Source organism: Saccopteryx bilineata, chromosome 4 (genome assembly GCF_036850765.1).
Source record: "Saccopteryx bilineata isolate mSacBil1 chromosome 4, mSacBil1_pri_phased_curated, whole genome shotgun sequence".
Classification (NCBI taxonomy): domain Eukaryota; kingdom Metazoa; phylum Chordata; class Mammalia; order Chiroptera; family Emballonuridae; genus Saccopteryx; species Saccopteryx bilineata.
The window spans coordinates 11,578,295-11,601,997 of NC_089493.1; the positions used below are offsets into that span (position 1 = coordinate 11,578,295).

At 42.9% G+C, this 23,703-nt stretch overlaps 1 protein-coding gene across 1 annotated transcript in view; it reads right to left on the reverse strand.

Moving 5' to 3' along the window:
* Nucleotides 1–22,020, reverse strand: part of GOLGA5 (golgin A5) — a 36,245-nt gene extending 14,225 nt beyond the window's left edge. The window contains exons 1-9 of the mRNA XM_066276062.1: nucleotides 21,781–22,020; nucleotides 18,827–19,403; nucleotides 14,677–14,904; nucleotides 12,744–12,963; nucleotides 12,177–12,300; nucleotides 11,157–11,360; nucleotides 5,784–5,954; nucleotides 2,436–2,564; nucleotides 463–561 (exon numbers count right to left, since the gene is read on the reverse strand). Of these exons, the coding sequence (XP_066132159.1) occupies nucleotides 463–561; nucleotides 2,436–2,564; nucleotides 5,784–5,954; nucleotides 11,157–11,360; nucleotides 12,177–12,300; nucleotides 12,744–12,963; nucleotides 14,677–14,904; nucleotides 18,827–19,373 (1,722 nt within the window). The 5' untranslated portion in view covers nucleotides 19,374–19,403; nucleotides 21,781–22,020. The remainder of the gene's footprint in view (nucleotides 1–462; nucleotides 562–2,435; nucleotides 2,565–5,783; nucleotides 5,955–11,156; nucleotides 11,361–12,176; nucleotides 12,301–12,743; nucleotides 12,964–14,676; nucleotides 14,905–18,826; nucleotides 19,404–21,780) is intronic.
* Nucleotides 22,021–23,703: the final 1,683 nt, after the last annotated feature.

Consider the following 23,703-nt stretch of genomic DNA (forward strand, 5'->3'; position numbering starts at 1 on the left):
CAACGAGCAAGACAGAAATCTGGGCTGTGGCGCATGTTGATTTCTGTATGGTTTACATTTTCAGAGTTAAAAAGAGGTCTGGCTGACTTTTTGAAGAACCTATCAGTTGTTAATAGGAAGATTTATCCTTGGGTTTTTCTTAGGAAAGAGAAACCACATCTATGAAACTGGCAATCGGCACAACCATCACTGAAGCAGAAGGCACAATGTGTTGAAATGATTCACATCTCCTCGGGTGACTCTGGCTACAAGATTCTTCTATAAGAAGCAAGCCACAGAAAACAGCAAATGAAACTCAAATGGCACTGGATGGAAATTCTGTATCGGTTGAAAATAACATCTTATTACCACAATAGGAGAACACAGGTGAAAATAAAAACAAAGAAGATCTTACTGTATTCTTTAGGAAAAACGTGACTTTACAATGGTATCTCTGCCCAAGTTGTGAATGCGGATGCATACCTGATTCCTCAGTTTCTGAATTTCTTCTTCTCGATCTTGAATTCTGCTTTGCAATGTGTTCTTTGTTCGGAACAGATCTTCTTCTATGTAATGGAATTCCTACAAAGTAAAGCACAAAGCAAAAGTTAAAACAGCACTCCCTATTCCATCCCCAGTACCTAAAACAGTGCCTGACACATAGTATATATATACTGCTGAGTATACCCTGAGTGAATAAATGAACAGATTTGGGTGGGTCTGTGAAAAATTAATACGTCACCATGATGTATCACTTTGCATATGGATGTCTCAGCATCAGTCTTTATGTGGTCATATGTTTTCACTTTCCTAGAGCTGCTGCTGGATTATATAAGTATATACCTAACTTAAATAAAGAAAGCCTGCGAACTGTTTTCAGGCACCTGTACCACTGTGCATTCCACAGCCCTACGAGAGCGTTCCAGTGCTTCCACATCCTTCCCAACAGGTGGTATGGTCAGTCTCTTTAAGTGTAGCTAATCTAGTTGGGTATGTCATGCTATCTCATTGAGGTTTCAATCTGCACTTCCCTAATGATTAGTAATATTGAGCAGTTTTTTATGTGCTTATTTGAATCAGATAATATCTTATATCTCTTTTGCACTGTCACAGACTGTAAAAATTGAGGAAAGTGAAAAAAGAGAAAACGAGAAAGATAATTAGGGTAAGAGAGTTACAATTTACAGGCGGCTTGCCTAATTTATGAAGCTCTAGGCTAGCACAAAATTTAGGATGGAAATTACCTGAACCAATAAAGAGCACTACAGGACATTTAATCCTAGGATTAAGTGGTTTACTTCTAGAACATCTGATTCCTAAGTAAATAGCCTGTAGCTACATTCAGCTCCACTTTCCTCTACTTAACTCCCTCATTTTTAAAAAAGGGCCCTGGAAGTGAACACGGTTAAAGCCATAATAAAATGGAAACTATCTCACTAACCATCAAGAACATCAAATATTTGTTTTTTGATATGTTAATAGCTCCTTAAATAAATTAAAATGCAATTTCTGAAAGGACAGCTAATCTTATAATGAAATTAAGAGTCTCTGATGTACCCTGCAGGTTCCTACTCAGGGAGCTTTTCTCTTGATATGCAGGAAACGAATTTAAGTGCTACTTTCACAATAAAAACAAGTATTTCTCTGAGAACTGAACCAGTTTCAAAAATAATAAATCCTAATGAAAAAAAAATCCTTAAAGGACATAAATATGCAAAGCTAGAATAGTTTTCTCTTTCATTAAATAAACAGAATAGTAGTTTTCATTGTGAGAATGAAATAATGTGAATGAAGTGATACCACTATGTTGTTACTCAGTAAAATTAGAGATGTCATTAATATTAGACATAGAACCTTATTCTGCAAATGCAGCTGTAACCATGTTTAGCTGTGTTAATACTGAAACTATTACATAAGTATATTAAAGCACAATAATTCAGCTTGGGGAGCTGACGACTGCCAACTGAACAATGAAATCCAATCTGAAAACATGACTTATGAACACAATCCGTACATGCACTTTTTCTAAAGCAGAAAAAGCACTAATGTTGTGTGTCTATTTCTAATAACTAGTATTTACTGTTATTCCCAGAAAGTACAAATGTAATAAAGTTGAAAATCAACTGATGTTTTAAGTTTTCTACACATATTATACTCTGACGAGAGATATAATAAAATACAGAGTAGCAGAAAGGACTCGCAACAAGAGTCCATGGATTCTATTCTATTCTGTAATTAATTGTGTGCCTCCCTTTTTCAGCTGTTAAGCAAACAAACAAACGAGCAGTGTGGGACAGTAACAAGGCAGGAGGGACCTGCGCCCGCCGACTACCAATTCCCCGAGCGCCCCCCCCCCCCCCCCCAGTAAGAATGTCAGGAAGCTGTTTTGCTGGGAAGACTCCTCACGTGACAGCGAGGAGACAGTCTTCTCCCGTCATCATCTCTAACAGCCTCACCTGCTTCTGCCGGTCCAACTCTGCCTCGAGTTCTTGTTTGGATGCTTTATGACCAGCTATCTGGTCTTGCAGGTCTTGTAACTGTTCTCTTGCTGATTCTGCTTCACTAACCTGCTGAGTCTCCATATCCTAAAAAAAGGAATTCTACATGTGAAAGCAATCACTAGCACTCAGTTCAACATGTACTGAGCCCTCACTGTGTGCCATGAACGGGCGTCAGAAGGCACTGGAGGGACCAAGATGAAGGAGACACAGCCTCAGCCTAAAAGGAGCACATACACCGACACCTCATGCCTGGTCTGTGGTGGCACTGTGGATGGAGCATCGACCCAGACTGCTGAAGTCGCCAGTTCGAAACCCTGGCTTGCCCAGTCAAGGCATGTATGAAAAGCAATCAGTGAACAGGTAAAATGCAGCAACTACAAGTTGATGCTTTCTCCCATACTCTCTCTCTCTTTCCCTCTAAAAATCAATAAAATCTTTTTTTTTTTTTTTTGGACAGAGACAGAGTCAGAGAGGGACAGATAGGGACAGACAGACAGAAAGGGAGAGAGATGAGAAGCATCAATTCTTCATTGAGGCATCTTAGTTGTTCGTTGATGGCTTGTTCATTGATCGCTTTCTCATATGCACCTTGACTGGGGGGCTACAGCAGAGCGAGTGACCCCTTGCTCAAACCAGCTACCTCGGGGTTTCAAACCTGGGTCCTCTGCATCCCAGTTTGACACTCTATCCACTGCCGCCGCCTGGTCAGGCAATAAAATCTTTAATTATATAACATGACAAATGTTGAGAGCAATGAACTAGCTCCCAAGCACATAAGCCATTTGGTTTAATAAGTACGAGTAGACAGTGGCCCACTGGGAGAATTTTATTTATATTCAAAAGCTAACAGTTTGAAAGGAGCTGAAACATAACATCAAAAAGAACTGTATTGCATTAGTCCTCTGCAATTGTAGGTTAGAATTAGCTTTTGTGTTTGTGAGTATAAGTAACCAATATACCAATGTACAGTAGAAATATAACTTTTCTCTCATATCACCTGAGATTAGCATATTATTTTACCCTTTTTAAGCTTTATGACTATTATATTTTTATATCTTCCCCTATTTCTTACTCATACTTCTTCACTTGATGTCACTTAGTTCTTCAAACTCAAAAAACCACCCTCTGGATTTTCTGTGAAACCCTGTGGTGGTAGAGAACACAGCTCTAGGTTTCTATATTTTCTAGGTTCAAGTTAAGCTTTATCCATTCATACAGTACTGCATGAGATGCAAGGCAGTGTCTTATTTTGCTTTTTATCTTTTGACACATTCTGTTTTATACTCATCACCATTCACCTGATGTTTGAAAGAACTGACAGATTAACGATATTCTCAGATAGTCAGTGTAGTACTCTATATTCATACAATGCTGGGTATTTAGAAGAAAGTAGCAATAAGTATGATTATTTTCCCCGACCTCTGAGTTTTCAGGATTAGTAGGAGGCAGATTAATCTTTGCCATCAATTTGACTAAGACAGATTCCTGAAAGGCAGGAAATATGTGCAGTGGTTGAGAGCGCGTGTTCCAGAATCAGACAGACGAGGGCTGGCATCCTGGCTCTGCCAATTCAGTAGTCATGGGAAGTTACTTCCCTTCTCCACACCTACACTTCTTACAGCTGTGAAGTGAGACTCTATTTACAGCTGTGAAGTGAGACTCTATCGTCTCCTTTACAGAGTTAGGTAAGAAATAAACGAAAGGATACAGATTGAGAGCTTCATGCAGTGCCTGGCACATAACTAACTGCTCCGTAAATGACAGCTGTTAAAATTATTAACAATCCTCCCATTTTCTAGATCTAATACTATAATCTTTATTATAGATTTCACAAACTTCTTGACAAAAGGTAGAAAAATTGGTCAATTCATCAATGAGGCCAGTAAGGATGAGATATCAAATAAACAAATCTAATTTTTCATAATTTCACCCAAAAAACATGAATGAATAAGATTAGCATCTACTCAATTTCTAAGTTCATGGGACTAAATTCTTTGAAATTCAAAATTATTTAGAGGGAAAAAATCCCACTTTACAGGCTAAAATAGCAGCATTCACTGGCTCTTCTATTTAGCTGATAAGAAAAAATCCAGAAATAACAGCAGCTACTATTTACTGAGGGCCTATTTACACAGATCCTATCCTCAAAAGAACCTTTGTGTATCTGCATTTTACAAATGAGAAAGCTAAGGCTCAGTGAGATAAACTGCCTTGTGCAAGGTAACACAGCAATGAAGTGCCCAAGTATCCAGATCTGACATTCAAGACTGTGCTCTCCACGAGCGAGCCTCTTCTCACAACTCCCACACTTTCCTTTGCGTCTTATGCATGGCTCACAAATCAGTAACCCTGAGTTAACGCACAGTGACTTTCTCTGGGAACTCTTACAGAACGCCTGTTAACCCACACTTCATCGTTTCTCACCTCAGACTCCTCTGTATTTATATCAAAGACCCTATGTTTAATCTAAATTAATGGCTCAATTCACTCTTAGATTAAATGTAGTAATTACAATAAAACTATAAATTATGCATGAAACTATAATTAAAAGACCATCCCTGAGTCCCTTCTAATATCAGAAAACATCCCAGTTATCTATAAATCTAATTTGTATTTAACCAGTTGGACATAAGACCCAGGAGTAGGAAGATTCAGTCTGGTTCCCAGTTTTAAATCTAAGCCTAGAAGATGCCGGCACACGGCAGGCATATGGTAAGCATCTGCTGAATAAATGAACCTGGTTACCCATGTTTATCACTCCCATAGGTTGACAGTCAATGGACAAGAAACCTACCACTATAGCCTGACCAAGCAGTGGTGCAGTGGATAGAGCGTTGGAGTGGGATGCCGAGGACCCAGGTTCGAGACCCCGAGGTCGCCAGCTTGAGCGCGGGCTCATCTGGCTTGAGCAAAAAGCTCACCAGCTTGGACCCAGGGTCCTTGGCTCCAGCAAGGGGTTACTCAGTCTGCTGAAGGCCCACAGTCAAGGCACATATGATAAAGCAATCAATGAACAACTAAGAAGTCGCAACGCGCAACAAAAAACTAATGATTGATGCTTCTCATCTGTCTCCATTCCAGTCTGTCTGTCCCTGTCTATCCCTCTGACTCTCTCTGTAAAAAAAAAAAAAAAAAAGAAACCTACCACTATAGATTCTCTTCTATATGGTGACTATTATTCCAGAAGTTCTACATGTTATTTCACTAATACCCTTTCCCCAAATTACAGAATCCAGCAGCTCTTAAACTGTAAACAGTTGGTGGTAAATGGTTGTCTCTGACATGAACTGTACTGAATCTTACCTGCAATTCAGATCTCAGCTGATGTATCTGACCCATCAACTTCTGTATTTCTTCCCTTTGCATCTCCTTTTCATGTCGAAGTTCTTCTAGCTCCACGCTGTTAGCCATGTTGCTGTCTAGGCCTTCAAAACCAGATCCTTCTTTTAAGGTGTTAATCAATTTTTCTTTGGACTATTATTTAAAAGAAAGAAAGAACTTTAAACAAAGCAGAAATTAGCTTGTATACTGAATATCACCTACCATACACCAACTGAACCACTGTGGAAATATTCCAACTATATTCTCCATCAATGAAAGCCCACATATTGTTAAGTCCGTTTGGACAAAAATGCAACAGAGTTTTGCTGTACAATATCCTTGGATTTTAGTCCCCAGGACCATGTTATTATTGAAAACTTATTATTAACAAGCTTTTTCTCATGTTCTCATTCTTTCTCATGTTTATTTTCCCTATCACAATCCACTTCACAAACACAGAGCACCTATGCTGGGTTTGGCACTGCGTTAAGTGTTCCATGTAAGTAATAAAGATCATGTCTCTCACTCGGGACAGAACCCTCTGCCTTATAAACTAAGAGGGAAGTTACAAGTATCCAGTAGAGGGCGCTAAATGCAAGCAGAAGAGGCACAGGGCAAGCTCACTAGCTGAGTTCTGAGGAGGAAAACCACTTCTGGGAAGAGAAGGCTTCATTTAAAAGACAACAGTCTTGCTGGTCCTGAAAAATGGTTAGGATTTTAACAGGTGTAGAGACAACAAAGTGCAAAGCATAAAATGCACAAGTATGAAGGACCAGGAGAATGTCCTGTTGAGATGCGTTCAGACAGCATGATAGGACCAATCGGTGAGGCTTTCAGACGCCAGACTAAAATGCTTCCATTTTATTTGGTAGGCTAAAAACAAATGACCAAAAAGTAGACAGGGAAGGGTTATGGCCAGACATGCAGTTTAGGAGGGTTAACCTGGCAGTGGTATAAAGCAGGTGTTCACAGACTCTGGTCAGTGGGCCAGATCTGGCCTGTGGCCCATTTCTGTGCAGCCTACAAGCTAAGAGTGGTTTTTATATTTTAAAGGGATTATAAAAGATAAAAACAAAGAATCTGTGATAAACACCACACAGGGGCCACAAAGCCTGCAATATGTACTATTTAGTCCTTTACGGAAAAAGAGTGCAGACTCCTACCGAGTATAGAGGATGCACTAGAAAGAGATTTGATGTAGAAGACCAGTTTAAATAGTGTAATAAAGGGCCTGACCAAGCGGTGGCGCAGTGGATAGAGCATCGGACTGGGATGCAGAAGAACCCAGGTTCGAGACCCCGGGGTTGCCAGCTTGAGCATGGGCTCATCTGGCTTGAGCAAAAAGCTCACTAGCATGGACCCAAGGTCACTGGCTCGAGCGTGGGGGTTACTCGGTCTGCTGTAGCCCCACGGTCAAGGCACATATGAGAAAGCAATCAATGAACTAAGGTGTCACAACGAAAAACTGATGATTGATGCTTCTCATCTCTCTCCGTTCCTGTCTGTCTGTCCCTGTCTATCCCTTTCTCTGACTCACTGTATCTGTAAAAAAATTAATTAATTAATTAAAAAAACAACAACTGTGTTTTAAGTGGTAGAATTATGGGTGACTTCTTCAAAATTTTCTGTAGTTTTCAAAATTCCTATAATAGACATTATATAAATATCTCCCCACACGATTAATGCCAGAGCCTCTGCTGAGCTTCAGGCCTGTATTTCTGATTGCCCTGAATTTTCATCTCAATTTCACATCAGTTTTGAAAACTCACCTTAGCTTGTCCTTATGCCCCTCAATCCTAGCCTGCTGTCTTTCCTGTTTTCCCTTTGTAGTACAGGGAACACCATTCATAAACTCAAACCAGAAACCAGGACTCATCCTAGATTCCATATGCCATTCTCCCTTCCTCCAATTAAATCTCCAAGTCTCAGATATCTGACCTCCTACGTTTCTCTTAGCTGTCCCCCATCTGGCATCCTCACTGCCCCAACTTAGATCAGGCCCTCATTATTTCTTACCATGACTTCTGAAACTTGCCTCTTTATCATCTACTTCTCACCGTGCCAGCCCTCATCCCATCATGTATTCAGAAGTTCACTGAGTACCTTCTAAAGGCCAGGTCCTGTGCTGGGGATACGATAAGACAGCTCCAACTCTCTCCTGACCTCATCACTGTCATAGTTTTTATACTCGAATCTGACCATGCTCCTCAAATTCTTTAACATCTGCCCCACACCAACCACTATTGAGAGGATAAAATCAAAACTCCTTTGTATGCTATGCAAGGCCCTCCATGATCCGGCTTCTGTCACTGACTTTTCTCTCCAATCTCTGAATCCCTGATACTTTATGCATCAGCAATAAGGAACTAGCTCCGGTCCGTATGCCATGTTCCTCTACAGCCCCTTTCCTTTGTGGCACAGGCTGTTCTATCTGAAATCTCTTTCCTACCACAAGTCTTCCTACTCATCCTTCAAGTTCGTCTTCATACCATACCCAGTGATCCCTGACATCCACAGGCAGATTTTAAGGGCTCGCTGCATCGTAACGGTTACCACAGTGTCTTTCCACTAGACTGAACACTCTTTCAATCAAGAGGACACATCTTTCAAGCTTTGTATCCTCAGCACCTATCACAGTGTCAGGGAATAGTTAGGGACTTGATAAGTTCTTTATATAAATTTAAATACAAGAAAAATAATGAGAAAGAAGAGTGGGGGAAACAGACGTGATACTTCATGAAGATGGAATCAAAACCATTGTACACATAATGGTTCTACCTATTATAACTGTTAGGACGTGGGCTAAAGGGAAGGTGGAGTCCGAACGACTCTGCTGCCTAGAGGACGGCAGTAATATTCACGGAGACAGGAGGGTGAAGGAGAAGCTGGTTGGAGGCTGGGACATCCCGTGGCGGGCATCTGGAAACAGGTTGAAAAGTGAAGATCAGGACGCATGCTGAAACCACACTGAGGTAGAAGCAGAGTGAGTATATGAAAATGCAAAGTAAGAAAGAAAAAACAAAAGGGGTTTAAGAATCTGGAAGAACTCTTCCTCTTTGGAGATTGGGAAGAGGGCCCGCCCAACAGAGAAACATCAGACCAATGGAGAAGAAACACCCAATAGAGAAAGAAGCCACAGGCAGTGTAAGCAGCATCAGAAGGCAAGTTTCAACAAGGGAGGAGGGTTAACAGTATCAAATGTTTTACCAAAATCAAAGTGCATGGAAATTAAGAAAGGGACAGGAAATCTGTATTTAAGTCATTAAAGACTTTTGAGAAGACAATTTCAGAAAGGTAGTGAGGACAGAAACTACACGGAGAAGATGAAGTTAGTAACTCTAAAATGAAGACAGGATATATACAATAATGTTGACAAGTCTGACAGTGGAATAAAGGAGAACAGGGAAATGTATCAAAGTGGCCAAAAATGCCAAAAGCATTTCTTCATTCTTCCACAAAGAAAGTGTGTGCTCTTGAGTGAGTTGAGCCAGAGGGCAGCAAAAGATACAGAGCAAGAGGACAGACCTTGGAAAAAGGCCTTTCTTGCCCTGGCCGGTTGGCTCAGTGGTAGAGCATCGGCCTGGCGTGCAGGAGTCCTGGGTTCGATTACCGGCCAAGGCACACAGGAGAAGCGCCCATCTGCTTCTCCACCCCTCCCCCTCTCCGCAGCCAAGGCTCCATTGGAGCAAAGTTGGCCCGGGCACTGGGGGTGGCTCTATGGCCTCTGCCTCAGGCACTAGAATGGCTCTGGTTGCAACAGAGCGATGCCCTAGATGGGCAGATCATCGCCCCCTGGTGGGCATGCTGGGTGGATCCCGGTCGGGCACATGTGGGAGTCCGACTGCCTGCCTCCCCGTTTCCAACTTCAGAAAAATACAAAGAAAAAAAAAAGGTCTTTCTTATTTTCTTTTTATGTACTGATTTTAGAGAAAGTGAGGGGGAGGGATAGAGAGAGACAGAAACATCAATCTGTTCCTGTATGTGCCCTGACCGGGAATCGAACCAGCAAACTGTGTATCCGGACAATGCTCTAACCCAGGGGTCTCAAACTCGTGGCCCGCCGAACAATTTTGTGTGGCCCGCAGACTAATCCACGAAGTTCAAAATATTTTGGATAAAATTAAGTAAGCCTAGGGGCCAACTTGTATTTTTCATTTCTCTAGCATCCTAGCTAGATATTAGCTTAGTTAACAGCAGTTGTGATGTGAACTACAGTTTCTGGTCGTTTTGTGACACTGGGTAAACTGCATGTACGATTGTGCTTGTTGTACTGATTTTTTTTTGTTTTCAACTGCAGTGAGAAAAGTGTTGCGTAACAGTTGCCTTTTGTAGACCTAGTGCGGCCCGCCGAACGGCTGTGATCTTGCTCTGCGGCCCACATGCTGAGTTGAGTTTGAGACCCCTGCTCTAACCAATCGAACTATCCGGCCAGGGAAAGAAAAGCTTTTATTTTTATTTTTAAGTGAGAGGAGGGGAGACAGTGAGGCAGACTCTCATATGCGCCCCAATCGATCCACCCGGCAATAGCTTCTGGGGCCAATGCTCAAATCTACCAAGCTATCCACAGCACCTGGGACTGATGCTTAGGCTAACTGAGCTATCCTCAGTGCCTGGGGCTGACACTCAAACCAATCCAGCCACTGGCTGTGAGAGGGAGAGAGATAAGGAGGAGAGGGACGGGAAGAGAAGCAGATGGTCATTTCTCATGTGTGCACTGACCAAGAATCGAACCTGGGATGTCTATACCCCGGGCTGACATTCTATCCACTGAGCAAACTGGTCAGGACCGAGAAAGGTCTTTCTTAAATGAGGTGGGAGGAGATGGATTCAGTGTACAGGCAGAAAAACTATCCTAGAAAAAGATAAAAGGACACATTTTCCCTCTGATGGGAAAGGAAAGAGAAGTTGAAAAGTACATTAGTTAACAGTCTTTCTTAGTAAAGAAGGTAAGGTCACCTTAGATCTAAGGAAGGGGGACAAAGATGGACAAGACAATTCTGAGGGCTGAATGAGGCCTAGACCAGCTGCTCTGAAAAATGCAAGAGGGTCAACACAGAATAAAATAGCTGTTTAACAACAAACATTAAGAGTCTCCCAATCATTATTGAGAGATAACTGGGTGACAGGTTAAAGACCTGAGTTAGGGAATGGCAGAATAAATTTTAAATAAACTGTGGTAGAAACAAGAATATAAGAATATCATATTCTCATAATATTTCTAAGTAGAATACAGCACATGAAGTGAGCCAACCCAGCTAAACACGAACAAATCATCTCACAAATCTACAGGGGCTCAAAGTGCCTCTCAGTTCCTGGGCATGACTTAACTTTTTAGATGTGTACACTCATGCTTACCTGGAGTATTCGAGTAGCTTTTTGCTTGTAGTCAATTAATTCCTGCTTGGAGGACTCCAAGTTGGACTTACACATCTTAATTTGCTGCTGTAGCTCGTCAGCTTTCTTCTTCTCTTCTGAGTATTTTCTTTCTGCCAGAGTAACTGCTTCTGCCAAATTCTGACGTTCTCCTTCCATTTTATTCAGGCGTGCAGCAAACTCACTCTGTGGCAAATTTTTATATCATCCCTGTAACAGTCTCTTTGAGATATATTTTACAACCATCCATTCAGAAATCTTATGGGATTTAGTAGCTTAGCCGAACAACATAACAGGCAGATAAAAAAAAACATTCTTATTTGTTAATAACTGAAGAAGAGGGACTCTAAGGTAGTGGCTCCCAAACACGGCAATGCATCAAAATCTAGTAGGGAGTTTCTTAAAAATACAACCATCCAAGGTTTCCCCGGGCGCAAGGAACTGGAATGTCCAGGACTGGGCTTGGAAACTGGTTTTAAAGACTTTCCCAGGTGAATCTGGTCATCTGGAGACTAGATCTGATACTAGGAGTTGCACAGCCAAATTAAATGAAGCATGTCTATCTTGAGTCAGCGCTCACTGTCTGAAGCACTCTCCCTCTCGGGAGCAGCCTTGTGCCTCTGCCTCCCCCACCCCTTCTCCCCCAGGCAAGCGACCTCTGCCTTTCTCTCTCCTAAGCTCCCAGAGCCCTTCTTCTGCTTCTGTAACTAGTTTCTTGAGTCTATGCAGCCCAAATGGTTCTCTTCTGTTACCTCTGTAACTTTCTAAATAAACTTTCTCTTATAATTTTGGGGGAAAATACTAGTTTAATTATATTTCAATATATAAACTTAAATTTAGTAAAGCTCAAGCTAAATTTTCAAATATTTGGTTTTTGTCACAGAACACAATTCTCTGAAATGCACTGCAGAATTTTATTGAAGAGTAAATGTTACGAAACAGCATGAAAGTCATTCCTCCTTGTCCACGTAAGAAAAGAGTTCCGCTGTCCCCCACTCTAACCTGCATTTGTTTATAGCTCTCCTGCTCTCTCTTCAGAGCGGCGTCCGCCTCGTGCAGTCTCTCCTGAAGGGTCTGCAAAGCTTGGTTCTGCAGGCTACTACCTTCGCTGTGATCCTGCATTATTCTACAAAAGAAAACACACAAAAAATCACTTGAAATAACTCATTTCCACAGTGTACAAGTGACAAGGTAGAATAATTTTAGAGTACTGGCTTGTCAGCACAAAAGATGGTTTGACTAAAACATTCTTAAAGAAATCTTGTTCCCTTTAATAAAATGTCATCTATATTTTTAGGCATCCAAGTATAACTACGTAACACTTATCATTGTATGTCGAAAAGATGAAATTCAGAATTTGCTAACAATGGATCTTAAGATTCAAATAGTAAATCCATTTTAATCACGCACATACATTTCCAACATAACCAAAAGCTAAATTTACCCCCTTGTAAATTTCCAAAAGCTAACTCTTCATTAGGTAGTATGCACGACAGTGTTTATTGTTACTTGTACTGGAAAGGGAGACTCGTTCTAGCTCATTTTTCCATTATGAATAGAACTGGCTACCGTGACTTTTCACTCTGCAAGGCTTCTAAGGCGTCTGTGCGCGCGCCCAGCAGCTGGTCCGCCTCCTGGAGCCGCACTTTCAGCACAGCCAGCTGCGAGTCCTTGGCAGCCACGGCCTCGGTCAGGTCATCCACCTGGGCTCGAAGTTCGCGAGTGATTCGGTCACTCTTTGAATGGTCCACATTCCACTTTTCAATTCTTGCCCTTGCTTTGTTTAATTCTAAACAAACAAACAAAATAAATTTCTCTATTCAAGTAGATCTTTTTCAGAGCACACACAGATTCTCCTTTGAGGCCCTTTAGAACTTTACCTCTTGACAAAATTAGGAGTTTACAAATATCTTCAAATTTTATTGCTCCAAACGGGACACCCATTTTTCAAGGCCAATATCCACATCTATATTACCGTTAATAGGTTGGAAAGGGGCATGATGCTAGCTGCTCTTCTACAATTATTTTTTCTGGAGATATATCATAAACACTTGGGAGGCCAAAACCAGTAGATAGCAAAAAGTCTACAACAGTAAAAGTCAGTGGATTTGTAGAGTTCTGCTAGAGACAAGAGAGAATGCAGGTTCAAATCAAGGGTAGGTAACATACACCCCAGGAAGACCAATCAAACAAGAACAAAAGCAACACAGGAAACACTCTTGTTTCTTTCAATTACTGTGCAAAGAGATGTTATTCTTTTAACCTAGAAAATGGGCAGATGGTTTCATGCCCTCATCCGCTACCTGTAATGGCAATTTGCCAGCAAAAAAAAAAAAAAAAAAGAATAAATACTGAAGCAAACTCTACAGGTGTCAGGAAAAGCTCCATCTCTCTGTGTACATTAGTCTGGGTAAAGGGAAGCTTTTCTAGAGTCATCTAATGAGACACTACCTTTACACTGCACTCTGCCGGCCTTCGTCCAGGCCTGGCAAAACCTTCCCCACGGTTCCCACACTCTGTCTAATCACCCCCAGGAACCAAGGCAGAGATTTCTTCTCTCTTTTCCTCCTCAGCCACACTCACAGTAATGCTAACAAATTCCCCAATCTCTACCTTAATCATGGTATTAATTATTTTTAATTACCCACTTCTGAGAAAATTGAGGGTTTTGTACCCAAGGACCAACGCACCGCACAATTCCAAATGAAATATCATGTTCATTTTATGTCCCCTAGAGCAGGGCAATACAGTGACCTTGCCTGCTAGTGGCCCCTACTTTGCTTAATCCTGCCTTAGTTCCCCTAAGGTTCAGACTCAATCAGCCAATGAACCAATGACTGCTGATACTCTGTTCTCCTGAGTTCTTAGATTTCATTGTTCCTCAAGAGTGACCAGACAAGCCAATGTCTGTTTCAGGGTGAGAGGACGATCGGTCCCATTTCAAAATCTGGGCCCTGATCTCTATGAAAATACTATTTTATAAGTGTCATCTGACATTTCTAGTAGCTTAGTTATAATCAAGATTTTAGTGTATTTTTAAAATATTAAATTCCTAATCCTAGACAATTTGATTAAGAATCTACCTTCTTGGCCCTGGCCGGTTGGCTCAGCGGTAGAGCGTCAGCCTGGTGTGCGAGGGCCCTGGTTCGATTCCCGGCCAGGGCACATAGGAGAAGCACCCATTTGCTTCTCCACCCCCCCCTCCTTCCTCTCTGTCTCTCTCTTCCCCTCCCGCAGCCAGGGCTCCATTGGAGCAAAGATGGCCCGGGCGCTGGGCATGGCTCCTTGGCCTCTGCCCCAGGCGCTAGAGTGGGTCTGGTCGCGGCAGAGCCACACCCCGGAGGGGCAGAGCATTGCCCCCTGGTGGGCAGAGCTTCGCCCCTGGTGGGCGTGCCAGGTGGATCCCGGTCGGGCGCATGCAGGAGTCTATCTGATTGTCTCTCCCCGTTTCCAGCTTCAGAAAAACACACACACACACACACACACACACACAAGAATCTACCTTCTTGAGTTTCTTTGGTTCTCTGCAGTAATGAGGCCATTTCTTGATTTAAAGACTGAACTTCATTCCTGAGCAGTTGATTCTCCAGTCGAAGATTAGACAGTTCATGTGATTTGCTGTCATCAGTAGGTACTGGGGTGAGATCAGCGCAGGAAGCACTTGATGATACATTTTCCTTTGAAGAATCCTCTTGGATTTCATGGCCAGAATCGGAATTATGAGAGGCTTCTGTAAAAAAAGGAGTACACTTTTGTTACACTGGAATGCTCATTACATAATTAGTAACCTACTTAGACAGAATGCCTTTTGGCTCAAGTGGACTGCTATAGCTAAACTACCATAAAAAGTAAACAAATTCTCAGTAGACTTCCCTCTGATGAAATTTCATTCTCATACATGGAGCCTATAGGCCTCTAAGGATCCTAGATACTCTGACTGAATGGTCATAAAGAATAGGTACGAGAATACAGTTGTGTAAAGGATAAAATCAGGGATAATTCAAGTGGTTGGACTTGGTCTCCCTTTTGTCTCCAAATTGTTTTGGGGGGAAAAAAAGGAGAAGTCTCAAGATTGAAAATATTGAGCCTGACCTCTGGTGGTATAACGGATAAAGCGTCCACCTGGAATGCTGAGGACACCGGTTCGAAACCGTGGGCTTGCCCAGTTAAGGCACATATGAGAAGCAACTTAACTATGAGTTGATGCTTCCTGCTCCTCCCTTCCCTTCTATCCCTCTCTCTTTCTCCTCTCTAGAGTCAATAAAAAAATAAAAGAAAATAAAAAAGAAAATACTGAAAAGGCACAAAAGTACAGCTGTGGGTTCAAGGCAAGGAGAATTAACAGTAGGTCAGAGCAAACAGAAAGAGACTCAGAAATTCAGATTCACGTTGTTTTTAATTTGCTACTAAGTATGATGCAAATATAGTGTTATCTAAAGAATTATATGCTAAAATGAACACCTAAATGCTAAAACTGACTACAACAATGCCAAGGGTAAAACACATTAATATCTTTACAAAGGAAAGTAATCCAATAATCAACAAGCCATTGGGAAAAAATGATCAAAAGACTTGAACAGATACTTCCCAGAAGATAAAACACTAAGTCAAATAGTTGAAAAGATACTCAACCTCATTCAATAATGAAAGAAGTAAAAAATAGAAATATTTTCATACCTGATTAGCAACATATTTATATAAAAAGTCACATTGAAAATATCAAATTTTGGTGAGAATGCAGAGCAAAAGGAACTTAACCACAGCGGAAGTATTAACTGGTGTAACACGCTGAGAAACAGCTTTGGTGCTCCTCACTCGAGCAGTTGAACAGTCACACCCTACAACTCAGCAACTCGATTTGTAGGGATCTTAGGGCTTCTCAACCTGGGGTGATTCTGACCCCCAAGGGACATTTAGTCATGTATGAAGACATATTTGGTGTCAACGTGGGCAGCTTCTGGTATCTAATGGTTTAAGAGGCCAGGGATGCTGCTGAACATCCTGCAAAGGACAGGACAGTTCCTCACAATGAAGAATTATTAAGCCCAAATCCCAACAGTCCCAAGATTGAGAGACCCTGCCCCAGAGAAACAAAACTTAATTTTTATAACTCCCATGTAGTAACTGGTTCTAACTAATTTCCCTGTCAACCAGGCTGACCCCTCCTTTATAAATAAAAGATAAGCTATTCTCCTTAAAGATCAAAAAATAATTCAAGCCCTGGCCGGTTGGCTCAGCAAGCGTCGGCCTAGCGTGCGGAGGACCCGGGTTCGATTCCTGGCCAGGGCACACAGGAGAAGCGCCCATCTGCTTTTCCACCCCTCCGCAGCGCTTTCCTCTCCCTCCCGCAGCCAAGGCTCCATTGAAGCAAAGATGGCCCGGGCGCTGGGGATGGCTCTGTGGCCTCTGCTTCAGGCGCTAGAGTGGCTCTGGTTGCAACATGGCAACGCCCAGGATGGGCAGAGCATCGCCCCCTGGTGGGCAGAGCATCGCCCCTGGTGGGCATGCCGGGTGGATCCCAGTCGGGCGCATGCGGGAGTCTGTCTGACTGTCTCTCCCTGTTTCCAGCTTCAGAAAAATGAAAATAATAATAATAATAATAATTCAAGTCCACTTTAGGCTTAAAAGACCTCTGTTAGCGTCACATTGCTCTGCACTCAACTTTCCCTGGCCTAGCAACCCCGTGACAAACCAAAGAATTCAGACCCCTGGCTCCATCCCCAGATCTGAATCAGGAAGTCTGGGGAGGCACCCAATAATTTAGTTTTAACTAATCACACAAGTGATTCTAATGCAGAATGTCCAGGGCCCACTTTGTGACAATGATTTATAGGAATAATGGGTTTAAAGAGTGGCATACCAGGGCCTTCACAAACAGGTCCCAATTTCCTTTGCTAGCGTCATTTTCTTCATTGCTCTCCATCTCATACTCACTGTGCCCAGAACAACGCTAACAAACTTACAGCATCTGCATGGAAAGCTATCTCCAACCCCTCTTCTTTTTCATCTGGAAAACTCCTATTCCAGGGCTCCCCAAACTTTTTACACAGGGGGCCAGTTCACTGTCCCTCAGACCGTTGGAGGGCCGGACTATAAAAAAAACTATGAACAAATCCCTATGCACACTGCACATATCTTATTTTAAAGTAAAAAAACAAAATGGGAACAAATACAACATTTAAAATAAAGAACAAGTAAATTTAAATCAACAAACTGACCAGTATTTCAATGGAACTATGCTCCTCTCACTGACCACCAATGAAAGAGGTGCCCCTTCCGGAAGTGCAGCGGGGGCTGGATAAATGGCCTCAGGGGGCCACATGCAGGGGGGTGTAGTTTAGGGACCCCTGTCCTATTCCTTCTTTAAGACACAGCTCAAATTAGAGACTCTCTAAATCCTGACCTGAAAACAGAGGCAATTAGTTACTTTCTCCTTTAGGTGTTCACAACCCTCTGACCATCCTCAATCATTGCATTTATGACACTGCATGTAAATTATGCTTACATGTCTATCTCACCCACTAGACCCTGACCCGTTGCATCCACTGCTGTATCCTGCCACCCGTAAGTTCTCAAGATATGTTTGTATAACCAACGAAAAGATAGCTGAAAAGAGGTTTAGGGGTGTGCATACATAATCAATCAACCGCTATGGCATGCTCCTGTCTTGGAAGCCCCAAACCCTTGCCTCTACTACTTCTTTTATCTTAAAGATACAAAACAGATTTTATTCACTGGCAGCCAAGACTGTGGGAGAAGCTACAACAACATTTAAGAACATAAGAGACTTCCATTAATCATTTACTTTATAAAGAATCCCTGCAGGACTCTATCATGTTTACTGCTATTTAAAAATGGTTAGTAGGTACTTGAATTATCCACATTATCATATTAACCTCATTTTTGCAGATGAGAAGACATACATGTAGAGGCAAGTTTACAGCAAATTAAACAAGTGGAAACCAGAATTCTAAGCTTTTACTTCACTACTAGATCAATACCTTCAACTTGGATCACAGCGCAGTCTCCTAGCTTTACTTCTGGGGGGAATGCAGGAAAAAAATAACCAAGAACCCCATGAAACTGATAATCAAAAATATATGTGTGTCTGAACTGTGGCGGCGCAGTGGGTAAAGCATTCGACCTGGAATGCTGAGGTCGCCAGTTCGAAACTCTGGGCTTGCCCAGTCAAGGCACATATGGGAAGCAACTACGAGTTGATTTCTCCCTCCATTTCTCCTCCTCTCATTTCTCCCTCTCTCTAAGAATCAACTAAATAAAATCTTAAAAAAATAATATGTGACAGTCTCCTATCATTTTTATAATCCCAATGACAAAAAGAAATTAATATAGTCCCAAATCCAAAATTACATTTTCTTTCAGATTTCAAAATTGTCTTTTGTATCTTCAAATATGTTAGAGAATCATTTTGAATGCAATACAGACAACATAAAGGTCCCTAGTATAACTATACATTGACTGATGGTATTCCATGCTACCTCTCGTTTATACCACACATTTCAGAGCGCCTGCTCTTACACCAGGGGACAGGCAACAGAACAGAGGGTGAGAAACACTAGCAGAATGTGTTAGGCTGTAACGACATATCCAATGTGCTCAACTCTGTAAGAAACAGAGGACTGATTAACTACCATGGCTTTGGCTCCCAGAAGGATTTTCTTCATTGGTTTTGATGGTAATTACACCAGTATTCATCGTGCTGACACCTGCTGCCTGAGAACTCTGAATGACAGGTGTCTTGACCTTCTCTTTTTTGATTTCCACCCTCCCAGAAGGTTCCTTCTGTGAACTATTTAGAAAATCAAACAGCAGTTCATCATCCGGCTCTGACTTTTTCCTCCGAACAAACTGGGCTGAAGGCCTAGGACCAGATGAGTTTTCAACAGGGTGGGGAGCCTCCACTGCTGTCTTCGGCCCTGCTTTCACATTGGTGGTGCCAGCTAAGATGGTGGCTTTTTTATTTCTAATGTTATCAGCTGCTGAGGAAATAAAATTCGCTTTAGGTCCAGTCTGATAAGTCAAATCTGTATTTTGCTGGTGAAGTTCAGGATAGTCAGTGTTTCTGCTATATACGCTGCTACTGATGTTCTCTTTTCTATTGAGAGCTGTTGCAGCCCCTTGATCGACTCGGTTTAAAAGGTCTTCTGCCTTTCCAGCAAGATCAGCAAACCAAGACATGATGGTAGCAGAATAATCCTATTAGTGAACCTGTAAGAAGGACATAAAGTGATCAATGTGGAATAACAGCAGAGCGTAACAGTTAGGATCAGGCTCGGGAGTCAGTCTGGATTGAATGCCTAACACTGCTTCTTACTAGCTATTGTAGCCTTGAGCAAACTACTTCACTGAACCGGAGAAACTTAATCTAGAAAATGAGTAAAATAAGTGTACTTACATTATAGAACATTTAAGATGAAATCTATAAACACTTTGCAGAATGCCTGGCACACAACAGGCATTTATTTTAGTAGTTACTATAACCATAGTTACAACTACCACTATTGTTATTACTCCTATTTCAACAAAGGGTACATGTTAATGTAGCAAAAGCATCCAAAAAGCAAATAATATAGCAAAATTTTAGTACAACCAAATAAAAAAAATTCCCTGATGTTTGAAGGTGCTAAAACTTGAAGAAACTTCTGATTAATACAAAATCTATCTTCTTAAAAGGCAGTACTATGGCCTGACCAGGCGGTGGTGCAGTGGATAGAGCATCGGACTGGGATGCGGAAGACCCAGGTTAGAGACCCCAAGGTCACCAGCTTGAGCGCGGGCTCATATGGTTTGAGCAAAAGCCCACCAGCTTGAACCCAAGGTCGCTGGCCAGCTTGAGCACGGGCTCATCTGGTTTGAGCAAAAAGCTCACCAGCTTGAACCCAAGCTCGCTGGCCCCAGCAAGGGGTTAATTGGTCTGCTGAAGGCCCAGGGTCAAGGCACATATGAGAAAGCAATCAATGGACAACTAAGGTGTTGCAACGCGCAATGAAAAACTAATGATTGATGCTTCTCATCTCTCTCCGTTCCTGTCTGTCCCTGTCTATCCCTCTCTCTGACTCACTCTGTCTCTGTAAAAAATAAATAAAAATTTTAAAAAAGGCAGTACTATGGAAATTTAGGCATGCACATAATCGAGCTAAAAAGTACACCTTTAATAAGTGAAATACTTAGTACCTACTATGTGCACATTAAGCTAAATTCAGAAGGAAAAAAAATAAGACTGCAGAGCCATTCATTTGATACAAATGTTTGAGTACTTGAGGCCTGACACAACGAATGAGAATTAGTCCTTATGATACAGAAGAAAGAGAACTGTATTAAAAAGTTAACAAACATTTCTTGAATATGCACATTGTTCCTTTTGCCTGGAACTCTCTCACCATTAACTCTGATTCTTAATCTCCATATGAATGTCATCTGCTTCAAGAAAACCTTTCTTTTTATTAAAATTAGGTCTCACCATTCTGTGTTCACACACTATTCTTTGCCCTCACAGCCAATTTTTGGTTTTATAATTATGTTTTGCTTTCTTCTGTTTCTCCCTATCCAGGAAGAGTAGGTCGATAAAGGCCCTGTCTACTTTCCTCAGCAATGAATCTCCAGCATTTAGCACCCAGTAGGCAGCCATAAATACTGAAGAATGGAACTTTTATGTCTATGACACACAATTTCACAACCACATCATGCAGTAAGTAGCAATACATGTATCCTTTTCTCACAAGTGGGGAAAAGGTTTAGAAAGATTCCAAACTTTACATGGCAGCTCAGATACTCAAATCTAAGTCAGCCAAACCCATTTTTTTGCATCTCTGTATTTCCCATCTGGCTAACCTCAAGAAACCCCCTAACTCTGTTCCTCATGAAAGAAATGGCACTACTAACTAACTGCCTGTGTATTTCACAGGGCATGTGAAATCCAACGAAGATGGAGTTGAAGTGCTTTGTAACATACAACACTCCCTACAGACGTTCTGTAGTGTTCTCAAGTAAACACTGGTGGTATGGGGGGGGGGGGGCGGTTAAAATGATCTTTGCTAATAAAGCAAACCACGAATTCTTCACGTGGTGCCTCCCATCTTCAATCACTCGATTAAACAAACACTAAGAGGGGGCCCTGGGCACCGCCCCGCCGACACACACAGGTCGAATGGCTTCAGAGGTGCCACCCCAGAAAGGAGTCCTCAGGCACTGCCCCCGGGACGGCCCACACGGAGGTGAAGTGGGCAGGCGGCACCACTGGAAGGCCCAGGTCAACACACAGGAGGGAGGCTGGGGTCAGAGGGTCAGTCCCAGGGAGTGACAGTCAGTGGGTCCCGGCGGGCGAGTGTCCATCCCACCTAGCTCCCCACCGCCTCGCTGAGCCTCCCGACTGGGACGAGCGGTCACGCCAGGCGTGGGGGGAAGGGAGGGAGGGGAGGACACTAAACAAAGTCGGCCGCGGCCCACGGGGGCTCTGGCCCCTTTCCGCAGCCCATCCCCGGGCAGACATCAAACACTCCACTAAGGGGACGCCGCCCCCGCGTCTCGGGCCGTTATTGCCCCAGGTGGCCCCGTCCTAGCCACCGAGCTCTGGCCGCCGCCTCACCTGAGGACTCCGGAGCGGCTGCACCGCGGCCTCGATGCCCTCCCGGACCGCCCCCGTTCAGCAGCAGGCCGGGAGAGGGCCCCGGGTAAGCCAATCTCCTCCCGGACCTGCCACGGCCCTGCTACTCTTCCGGGAGACGTGGAAGGGCAGCGAGGACCCCAAAACAGAGTGGCTCCCGAGCTGCCTGAGCGGCCGGGAGCCGAGAGTAACCATCAGGAGGCGACTCAGGCGGCGGCATCGGCGGCTGCGGGGACCTCGCGCCTGGCCACGCCCCCCCCTCCCGCCGCGAGACAGGGCGGAAACAGGACCTGCTTGCGTGTGACGTAATCGCCTCCCGGCTGCACGCGGCTGGCAAAACATTGGAGGCCACGCCCACCTGGGGCGGGGCGCGGGCGGGCTCCCAGTGCGACCCATTTGGATGACACAGGTGGTGCCCTGCCTGGAAGGGATTTGAAGCCTGAGCTGGACAGAGCTTGAGGCCCGGGTGGACCAGCCAGCATTCACCTTTCTCTCTTCTTCCTTCACCTCGCAGTTGATGGGTGAGGATGTTGAGGCCCCAGGCAGGAGATGAGAATGCAGAAAACAAGATCCCTGGTTCCATGGAACTTCCTTTCTGGTGACAGACAGATATTAAGTAAGCAATGAATGAACAAGACAATTTCAGAGCATTACAGAACTGTAAAGACAAGAAAATGGAACCTTGTCCGGATAGCTCGGTTGGGTAGGGTACCCTCTGGAGGCACAGACGTTCCTGTCTCTCTCGCTCTCTCCCTTCCTCTCTCTAAAAATCAATAAAATAAACATTAAAAAAGACAAGAAAATGATGAGAGGTGACTGTAGGTGTGAGAAGCACTTTAAATCCTGTGGTCGGGAAGGTCTCTGAGGAAGTGGCATTTGAGCTGAGACCCAAGATAGGTAAAGGGCTTTCCATCCAGCAATATTGTAGTTATGTTACAACAGTTCATTGAATATCAAATCCACATTCAGCAATTCACCAAATACTTAGCTCGTACTATGTGCACAGAATTAGACTAATTTATTCCTAATGACAACAGAGTCATCCTACAACAGAGTCCCAAGGATCCCCATTTTCATGCTGAGGAAACTAAGGATCAGAGAGGTTAAGTAACTTGTCTAAGATCATCTGCTCTAATAAGGAGTCCATGTTACTCCAAAGCCTGTGCCCTTAGACTCAGTGATTTATTGCTTGCAAATTAAATAGTGGGAGTAATCACAACTGCTTCCTCTCAAGTAAGGTTTAGCCGTCTAGTGGACAGAATACGTTTCAGCAGCGTGGGGAGGTAGTAATAATGATAGCATCTGGCAGTTATTTTGCCCTTATTAAGTGCAGAATGCTGTGTTGAGATTGGATGTGCTTTTACCTCATTTAGTTCTCACAGTAGGTGCAAGGAAAGTACTATTATTATCCCATAGTAGGTGGCATTGTTCCCAACTATCAAGTAGCTTTTCCTGTTAAGGATCATGTACCTGATGCCAGGTGACTGCAATGCATCCTGTAGGAGTGTGTCCCTTCCAGCCTTACTGATGTTAGGATGGATCATGTGACTTCCTTTGGCCAATGGAATGTGAAGAGAAGTGCCTTTCAACACATCTGAGCAAAGAGTAAACAGCCATTATGTGTTTCAACCTGCTCTCTTGATATTTTTCTTCTCTCATGAGAATAGCCTGTCCCAGATGGACTGCTCCCTCCCCCCGGGTCCTGGAGAAAAAAGAGGTGTGAAGCAACCCACATCTCATATGTCATATGAGTGAAAAATAAACCTTTTCTTTTAGATGCCACTGAGAGAATTACACTGGGGAACAAAATTTTTGTTGCAGCCACAAAAACACTTGTTCTTACCTAATTCGAGTGTGCTGATCTCAAATCTGACATTAGTTTTTCTCTGTAAGCTACAGGTTTTT